We start from the raw sequence: 10,686 nt of genomic DNA, 5'->3' as shown, positions 1-10,686 counted from the left end.
ATGAAGGGTGTAACTACACACACAGCCCAGTCCAGACGGTGCTCCAAGAAGATTTTTATATGGACGACTTAGTAAGTGGGGCGTTTGATCTCGATTCAGCTAAAAAACTACAAGAAGATCTTATCAAAATTTTGAAATCAGGTGGCTTCAACTTACGTAAGTGGACTTCTAACAAATTAGAACTGCTTCAGGGTGTCAACGAGTCTCAGGATCACACATTTGACTTCAAGCACTCAGAATCAAGCAAAACTCTAGGACTTCGTTGGGATCCTGTAAACGATGAATTCAAGTTCCAATTTAACATCAATACATCATCTACTCGTACATTAACAAAACGGACTCTGCTTTCAGACATATCAAAGATATTTGACCCTTTGGGGTGGTTATGTCCTGTAACCACAAAATTAAAACTCCTATTTCAAAAGGTTTGGACCTTGAATCTTAACTGGGATGATAGGTTAACCGAAGACATCAAGGAGGAATGGCGGAATATCAGACAAGAGTTAGAACTCTTAAATAACCTTCTCTTACCTCGATGGCTCAACTGCACCCAACAATGTGACGTAGAGTTGCATGGGTTCTGTGACTCATCGACTAAAGCATATGCATGCGTCATTTATTGTAAGACACATAATATTCACAGCAATAATACATCCATTATTCTCGTTGCCGCCAAATCAAGAATAGTCCCTCCGAACAAAAATATATCCTTACCACGCCTGGAGTTATGTGGAGCCCATCTTCTTTCAAAATTAATGATAAAAGTTCAGAACAGCCTTAAAGGACACAACATTAGTACTTATGGATGGGTGGATTCTACAGCAGTTCTATGATGGATTCAAGGTGAGCCAAGTCGGTGGAAGCCTTTCATGTCCAATCGGGTCCGCCAGATTACAGATGTGATGAAGCCAGGATGCTGGAGGTACATATGTAAAATCATCTGACAATCCAGCAGACTGTGCCAGTCGAGGAATTTTAGCATCACAGTTACAAGATCACTCGTTATGGTGGAATGGCCCAGATTGGTTGCGTAATTACGACCATACAAAAGTAAAACAAATTCCGATTTATTCAACCGACCATGAATTAAAGTCCAACAAAAATGTAAACGCTATTACCTATGACATAAAAGACAATTTCATTGAAAACTTAATAAATAAACATAGCTCTTTTATGCGTTTAGTAAGAATCATTGCATGGGTTCGGCGTTTTGTGTCACGTGCGCGTGTCACGTTGCCGTATCTTACTACAGACGAATTAAAAGGCGCCAAAGTGAAACTTATCATTCATTTGCAAAAGATGTATTTCTCGGAGGAAATACTTCAGTTACAGAAAAATGAAAAGGTACATTCAAAGAGCTCTCTCATATGCCTTAATCCATTTTTAGACAAAAATGGAGTTATGAGTGTTGGAGGTCGTCTGCGGAATGCTTATATCAGTGAAGACATGAAACATCCTCAAATTATTCCAGCCAATACCCACCTTACAGATATTATAATTGATCACTCACACAAATCAACATTTCACGGTGGGTCACGGTTGACTTTATCACACATCAGAAAAACCTATTGGATACTGGGAGGTATTCGTGCCGTAAAAAAGAGATTACGCACGTGTACGATATGCAGACGTCATAGTCCATTAAAGCATGATCAACTTATGGGAGATTTGCCATTCGCAAGGTGCAACCCTTCACGACCCTTCTATCACACTGGTGTAGATTTTACCGGTTTTGTTGATGTTAAGAGCAACAAGGGTAGAGGGGTGAAAACATCCAAAGGGTACATAGCCGTATTCGTCTGCATGGCTACTAAAGCAGTACATCTGGAGCTGGTGTCGGACTTGAGTTCCTCCGCATTTTTGGCCGCGTTGCGAAGGATGGCATCGAGACGCGGGGCACCACGTCACATTCACTCCGATAATGGAACCAACTTCGTCGGAGCTTCAAGAACACTACAGAAGAGCTTCATTGACATACAACAGCTTCTGGACCCGGCGTTACTCCAAGAACTCAGTGACATGAATGTTGAATGGCATTTTAACGCACCATCATGGCCTAGTGCAGGAGGGCTGTGGGAGGCAGCGGTCAAGAGTTTAAAATATCATTTACGTCGAGTTACTGGAGAGCAAAAACTTACGTACGAAGAATTCTCAACCTTACTCGCCCAGCTTGAAGGTTGCCTCAATTCAAGACCGCTGTGCACCCTAACCGAGAATCCAGAAGATCTGTCAATTCTCACCCCATCGCACTTTCTCTCCAGTGGACCTACACTACACATCATAGAAACTGAGAACGATGAAAAGAAAAGATGGCAGCTAACACAAAAAAATATTTACAGATGTATGGAAAAGGTGGAAAATGGAATATCTCACTCAATTGAACTCCAGAAGTAAGTGGCAGAACAAAAGAGAGAATTTGCAAATTGATGACATCGTGGTCATACATGATGCAAATCTACCCGCGGGAAAGTGGGCTCTCGGCAGAGTGATCGAACTGCACCCAGGAAAAGATGGTTACGTGCGTGTCGTTACTCTTAAAACAAAAACGGGAGTGATTAAGCGACCCATTACCAAAATATCACTATTAACCGAAGGCAGCAAACAAGACCAGGGAAACACACAAGACAGAAATACACAGAGCAGAAGGAGACACGATCAAGGAGACGTCGCAAACCGTTAAATATATTTCATACATTCATATCTACATTATTATTTGTTGGTTTGGTTGTATCAGGACAATGTACCAATCAATTAAACAACACTCAATTTAATAATAACCAGGCTCTGTATTTTGAGAAACTATCAAACATGCAAATCATAAGAGATGACTGGAAACTGGTAGCTTATTACAACACTCGACCTTATTGGCAAGGCATAAAAGCGTTTAATAAATATGTCGATTATTTAGAAAAGAGTTGCAACAATACAATACAGAACACACATTGCAACGTGATCCTCACCCAGCTACGTCACGGGGGCGCTGAACTCGAATACTATAATGACGTGTTGATGGGTCAGCATCTGAGACGTAAGCGTGGCTTTATCAACGGAGTCGGCTACCTCGCCAACAGCTTGTTCGGAGTATTGGATCAACATTTCGCAGAACAGCATCAGAATGACATAACACTCATAAAGGACAATGAAAAACACCTGTTGTCATTATTCAGGAATCAGACTTCAATCATTGAAGCTGAAAACAATGTATTGAAGAGGACAGAAGCGGCAATAAATAGCCAGTACAAAATAATTATCCAACATATTGTCAACATGCAAACACAGACCAATTCAGTTAAACAAGAAATTATGTATATGCAACAAATTAATGATTTCATCCTATCAGCGATAACAGCCAGTAATATGTTAAATAACCTGCAAAACATACAAAACATCTTATTAGATACAGTCACAGATGTACACAATGGTCAAATAAATACTCACCTGATGAATCCGAAGCAGCTTCAAGAACAACTTAGCATTATTACTTCTCATCTAGGTAAGGATTTATCTCTTCCAATAGAAAACATTCAAGACATTCAGCACATCTATCCCTTACTTCGAAGTCGGACAAAAATTACACAACAATTTTTATTATTTGAAATTCGTATACCTCTCACCCTCAGGGATATTTTTGAGCTATACTAGGTTCACTCAGTACCAGTGCAAGTGGGTGACCAAATGAGAAGCGTAATTCCCATATCTGACTATTTTGCAGTCAGTCTGAAAAAGGATATTTACGTGCCGTTATCTGGAATAGAAATAAAGCCTGCCTCCATCATCAACATTTGTACCTGTGCCACGTACATAAACCATTTTATAATATGAGATTCGAAGATAAGCTGTGCATAAAAGATAAAAATAATAGGTGTGAAACAGCCGAAACCGAATGCAAAAACAAGTGGACAAACTTGCATACAATTAACACCTACTTATATTTCTGCTGTAATGATTGTTCATTACGATTGTTGTGTGAGCATCATATTTCTAATGTGAAACTTGATCGTGCCGGTATTTTAACCTTAGGTAAAGATTGCATAATGAAAGCCGATGACCTCACCATATACACCCATAACCCGAGAAGCAGTAGCATCAACATTTCATCTGATATCCAATGGCCAGAAGCCGGGGGGATAAATCATATCAACAATATTTCTGTACCGTTAGATAAAGTAAATGACACGACAACTATCAATCACACACAACTGGTCGAGATTGGAAAGCAGATTGACCATCTTAAATCTGTGATGGTGCTGTCCGATAGAGTCTCTAGCCACGACGTACATCACTACACGGCCATTTACGTGATCATCGGGTTGGCGTGCGTAGCGTGTATCGCCGCCGCGTTGCGAAGGCTGCGGCGAAGCCGCGTCTTTGCGCCGTCGCCTGCTGCAGCTGCTGCTGCTGGTGTCTCCTCGGGTGCTTGTGTTAGTGTTAGTGATCAGTGCGGGAGTGCGTGCACCGACATTAGAGAACTCCAAGACATTCATGTCGAACGATCGACTTCACCCGTAATTAGGAAAACCGTTTTTAAGTGAACCGTCTAGGGACTGCTAAGTTTATTAATCATACAATTTTGTTTGCCAATCATCTTGTATTAGGTTAGATCACATCATCCATCTCATCTCATCTCATTTCTCTCGCCCGGGAGTATGTACGGTCTTTGACCGCACATCGCTGTCCACGCATTTACGCCAATCGTGGAAACATTCAGTGCACTACGTGACGCGTACAAAACAAGACAATTTCGCGAGTGTACTCACACTATCATTCAAACATCATATCAAATCATATTATTACGCAATAAACTTAATTTCTTACAAAACCCTCTATCATTCACAACTATCAAAAGTTGTCCCCGACAAAAATAATATGATCGTTATTCATCTACTTATTTAGCATAAGCAAGCATCGCCTCTTAAAGAGTTGCTATAAGCAACGAAACTGTGAAAAGCATAGTTGAAATTACTCGAAGATTTTAAAAACCTAAAACATTTCTAAAAAAATGTCGGTACCCACGAGTGTGATTGTTAAATTTTTCGCGCATAACCAAACATTTTTATATTAGTGATTCTTATAATTATCAATGAAAGACATCTTGAAGGTCTCGAAGGCGTGTAATCTTATAGTCACATAAAAGGTACAGAGTAACGATATAATAACTATACGTAAGTAAATTCACACTAGTGATTAGAAGTATTATAACTACACAAGAATCTCCGTTATTCGACTGTTCTTGCTCAGAATGTCACTCTCTGTTAACTCGAGCGCCGACATGGTGTCGTCCCCACTTCACCTACCCGCATCTGTGTTTAAACTGTAGTATCAAATGAGTCACTTATTACTTTAATGTAATGCTATAAACTGCGATATCGTTAACATCCAAGCTTCTTATTAACGACGATAACATTCGGCCGTCCTGCTCACACGTTCGTCCTCGATCGTGTATGGTCTGATGCAAGAGCTGCAAGAGAAAACCAGTTGTTTAATGCCTAAGTCCAGAAGACTTACACATTTTCTTGTAATACCGACGGGCACGTAAGAAGCCCGAACTGTTTATCAAAAAAAAAATTTAACAAAAAAATAAAACCGACTTCTATGTCACTACAAAGTAAAAAATAATTAAAATAAATGTTGGTTTAGTACATATTTCTGAAGTCGGCGCTCAATATATTTCGTTTGATAACAGCGTAAACAGCGTGTCCAATATGAGCGCCGACTTCAGAAATATGTACTAAACCAAAATTTATTTTAATTATTTTTTACTTTGTAGTGACATAGAAGTCGGTTTTATTTTTTTGTTAAAAATTTTTTTTTCACCCTTTTTAGTGATGATATGCCAACGTTTGTTTTAATATTATGTAAAATTGTATAAAGGTCATCATGAATAAAGGTAAGGTCTGAATTCATACGGATCGGACCCACCCGGTCGCAGGGCGCTGCCGCGCCCTACTCGCTTAGTTTTATATTGTCTTATATGTTTCAACCTAACCTAACCAATTCAATACGAAACACTATAGGCGAGGCTTTATGAGATACTAATTATTGGCTAGGTTAGGTAGGAACAGATAAGTAAATAAATCAAACTAGGTGGTATAACTCTGCGAGTGAACCGGTCCAATTTACATTAATTCAATAGTTAAGAAAAGAAAAAGGAGTTGAAGGTCAAATTTTTCATCACATGTCTCTGTCTAGCAACTTCATTACAACAAATGTATATTCTATATACTTTACATGGGAGGCACATCTGCATCATCAGGATTGAAGAATTGAAGATCATATCTTCCATCATATGTCTCTTCTCAAAGACCTCATCATATATTCGTAAGCTCCAAATGCCTAACTTGTATGATTGAGGCAGGAGGCACTTCTGCATTATCAGAGTTGAAGAGTAGAAGGTCAAATTTTCCATCATATATCTCTACCTATCAACCTTATTGAATATTCATAAGCATCAAATGGCTAACTTGTATGGTTGAGGCAGGAGGCACCTCTGCATTATCAGAGTTGAAGAGTAGAAGGTCAAATTTTCCATCATATATCTCTACCTATCAACCTTATTGAATATTCATAAGCATCAAATGGCTAACTTGTATGGTTGAGGCAGGAGGCACCTCTGCATTATCAGAGTTGAAGAGTAGAAGGTCAAATTTTCCATCATATATCTCAACTTATCGATTTTATTAAATATCCATAAGTTCCAAATGCCTAACTTGTATGGTTGAGGCAGGAGGCACTTCTGCATTACCAGGGTTGAAGAGTTGAAGGTCAAATTTTCCATCATATCATGTTAACCTAGATACTCAATGTTCATTTTAAGTTTCATGAGAATTGAGTGGGCAGAAGGTAAGTTGTCATAAAATATGTAAAAAGCAGGGGTAGTGATGATGAGTTCCACCCCATAACTTAAATTCTAATCATCAGAGCATACTAATGTTAAGGTAGGAAAGTACCGCAACGAAGCTTTCTTTCATATGAAAAAATAGTACATTACAATACGAGGACGAAAAATTTTTTTCTGACAAGTGTGAGTTTGCAGGCCGAGCCGCAGGCGAGGACTGCAATCACACGAGTCAGAAAAACATTTTTCGTCCGCGTGTTGTATAAAATTTTATATTACGGGGTCGGAAATGGGGGTTTTGCGCACGCGAAGCGTGCGTAAAACGTCAATTTACGCACGCCGTGATATAAAGAAAATTAAAATTGGTTAAGAAATACTCGACTTATTCAAGTTTATATGAAATCGGGTTTTTCCAATTTTCCGGGAAAACTGGCGGAAATTTTCAAATTTCCTCTAAATGGGACCCCCTGTGAAACTAGCCACATACAATGGTGTATGAATCATGTCGATCGGTCGCGGCATCATGAAAAAATCGCCGAACAAACATAAAAAAAAAAAAAAAAAAAAAAAAAAAAAACATATATACGGTCGAATTGAGAAACCTCCTCCTTTTTTGAAGTCGGTTAAAAACATGGCTTAAACTTTACGCATTTTCTTGCAATGCCGACTCGCATGTAAAAGACCCGAACTGTGAATCCGAACCAAGGCTTAAACTAGGTGATGTTCATATAGGATCATACTAGTTGTATATTACCACGGTTATAAATCTGCCCCAACAGTGTTCACCACGGATTTCTGTTGCAGGTATAGTTCATAAGGACTCCTTACATAAATATTACATGCGCGACAGGTATTGAAGCGAATGCATGAGACCATTGTTAAATAATAAAAAACACGGTTTTAACTAGGTGATGTTCATATAGGATCACTCTAGTTATGTATCACCGCAGTTTTTTTACCTTGTTTACGATAACATTCGGCCAGTGCTCAACTGAAATTTACTCCAACAATGCAATATTCACTTAATGTCTTCAAGGTACTCGATGCCTTGGGTCAACCCAACCCTATGCATCACCAAGAGACACCCGCGAACAACACACTGCCCGAGGCATCTGCACTAATCCATCTTAACTCCAGATAAATAAAAATCAAACCACAAAGTTTCCTACACCTACAGTAAAGACAACATCTAGCTGCCCACTTTACTTATGCCTGGACTCTAAGTCCAATAGTTAAATCTCCAACAACTATTGAGTTGATAAAGTTACGCATCAGAATAACGACGTTTATCTTATTAGTGCATTTCGGAATGCTCAACAACCTGTTCAATAACTATTAAACTGATAGATAGATAGATCTATAGTTGGCCACTAATTTTTTTTTTATAATATAGGAGTAGCAGACGAGCATGCAGTCCACCTGATGGTAAGTGGCTACTGCCGCCCATGGACATCTGTAATCAACCCCAGATAGGATAAGATATACCTACCTACCTGAGGTCGGCCACAGATGCGCTGCTACCCCTGAGGACTAAGCTGGAATGCCTCGGAAAAGTATATCTCCCTTACCACACCCTTCAAAACGGAACACAGCAGCGCTTAACACTGATGTTATTAAGCAGAAATAGGTGTGGCGGTGGTGCCGCCGGAGTCGAACCACAAAGGGTTCTACCACCACTAAATGAATCTGTGCGACTCAAAATACTATTATAACATTATTTTACTACTACTTATTACTTCTTTTTATTATTACAATGTTATTTTATACAAATAATTGCCTTTCCAACGTACGTCTTTAATCAAACTGATGAAGTAGTATCAAAATAATAATATATCGTTTATATTTTAAATGAATTATATCAAAGTTAAAGACTAAACTAGTTAAAGACAAACCATGAATTTCACACAATATAACACGTAATACGTTGTATGAACCCAATTGTTTACGTTATTTATCACAAATTCAAATTATTTCTTTCAAAGTAGGGCCACATAAACCACTTTTGAAAGTCAGAAAGAAATTTCATTACATTAAATTGAATTTATATCCAGTTATAATAATACATACTATTACATGAATTTCAAAATTTAATTAAAGCTTAAGCTTGGGTCCGCCATACGTTCACGTCAGCGACATACTTGTCAATTGTGTAATAAGCTTAACCACTTAACTTTTTTTTATTTCACCAAAAGTTTTAAATTGAGATTCCCGTAAGGAAGTTATAGACTACAGGCCCATGTTGAAAAAATTATGGGTCATTTGAACCACCAGGTGACCTATCTAGAACGATATAAGAGCATAAAATAATAAGATTGAGCGATTGAGAGAGATTGAGATTTTAAGGAAAAAGAGGGGATTGCAACTCTTGATTTTTTCCCCTTGTCGCATGATTTTTGTACGGCGTTGCGGAATAATGGATTAAAAGCAGCATTGAAATAGTATGACACAGATGCCGTACAAAATCAAATGACCAAATTTACCGCGGTCATTGTCGGAAAATAAAAAAGAATTCCGACTTTGTGGCGCACCATTTTTGTACGGCACTGTGCGATTTCTTATTATTTTTAATGGATCTATCGGTGGTAAGAATGCCGTACAAAAATATGTGACCAAAATGTACACACTCGACCTGTACTTTCGAATTCTCATCTGCACTCAGTTGGACAGCTTACAAGTGACGGCATAGTGCTCAATCTTATTATTTTATGCTCTTATATCGTTCTAGATAGGTCACCTGGTGGTTCAAATGACCCATAATTTTTTCAACATGGGCCTGTAGTCTATTATAGTTTGGGCTATTTTATTGTAAAAGTTATGCATTATACTAAGAAAGATTTGCTAGATTTTACGTAAAACGTCGTTTTAAAAAAAATCAAATAATGTTATGGAAAGAATAAACACATTAACATGGTCCGTTAATCTAAACGGAGTTTAAACAGAGCTTGTCTTACATTGAGTTGCTCGGAAGCGGATTTTTTTTTCCGTAGTTATCAAACGGATAGTCAGAGTGTTATTGAATACATACTCGTAAACTACCTACCAAGAAAAATGACTTCAGAAACCGGCCATTATTTAACTATACTTATTTGTGTCTACAACTGATAAAATATTTTATATCACGGCGTGCGTAAATGGACGTTTTACGCACGCTTCGCGTGCGTAAAACCCCCATTTCCGACCCCGTAATATAAAATTTTATACCACACGCGGACGAAAAATGTTTTTCTGACTCGTGTGATTGCAGTCCTCGCCTGCGGCTCGGCCTGCAAACTCACACTTGTCAGAAAAAAATTTTTCGTCCTCGTATTGTAATGTACTATTTTTAAACACGCTTTTATTTTTGCCACGCTTTTATTAGCTTGACCTGTATGTATGTAACGGAATATTTGAATTCGATTTTTACCTAATGTTACCAACCAACAAGTAGCTTGCCTAAGGACACTACACATCAGCTTGATTATTATTGTATAAGAGTTATTTACGTCATAGTCGTGTTTATTAGTTATTGCATAAATTACATATTTAGTTTTATATTATTAATTATTTATGTCTTTAAAATTGTTATTTAATTAATTTATGTTATTTTATAATATGCCTAATCATTTTTCAATTTATGGAATGTTTTACCGGAAATCTGTGTTAATAAACGTTTATTCAATTATAAGTATAAAGAAGGTAGTGCAAAATTATAAAATCATATTTAAGTAGAAGCTCTGCATTGACATGAAGTATTCTAATATTTGGTCTGTAAGAGGAAACTCTGCCCGAGAATATAGTTAAATTATTTCACGACTACTTTTATTTAAGTCTATCCCAGCTGCAGTTACATTCTCAGAAGTGGGATAGTGAAG

The 10,686-nt window shown here is 37.9% G+C and overlaps 1 protein-coding gene across 1 annotated transcript; it reads left to right on the top strand.

The window, feature by feature from the left end:
- Positions 1-1,803: 1,803 nt before the first annotated feature.
- On the top strand, positions 1,804-2,394 carry LOC140746745 (uncharacterized). Its single transcript, XM_073078844.1, has one exon. The coding sequence runs from the start codon at positions 1,804-1,806 to the stop codon at positions 2,392-2,394; it is 591 nt and encodes a 196-aa protein (XP_072934945.1).
- The last annotated feature ends 8,292 nt before the right edge of the window (positions 2,395-10,686 follow it).

This window comes from Epargyreus clarus, unplaced genomic scaffold, assembly GCF_041222505.1.
Source record: "Epargyreus clarus isolate Ecla_fem2 unplaced genomic scaffold, WU_Ecla_fem_2.2 ptg000013l, whole genome shotgun sequence".
Lineage (NCBI taxonomy): Eukaryota > Metazoa > Arthropoda > Insecta > Lepidoptera > Hesperiidae > Epargyreus > Epargyreus clarus.
The sequence above is the reverse complement of the archived record's forward strand: the minus strand, read 5'-3'. Positions and strand labels throughout refer to the sequence as shown.

Coding starts and splice junctions, on each gene's coding strand:
- LOC140746745 (XM_073078844.1), top strand. CDS start 1,804: ATGGCTACTAAAGCAGTACATCTGGAGCTGGTGTCGGACTTGAGTTCC.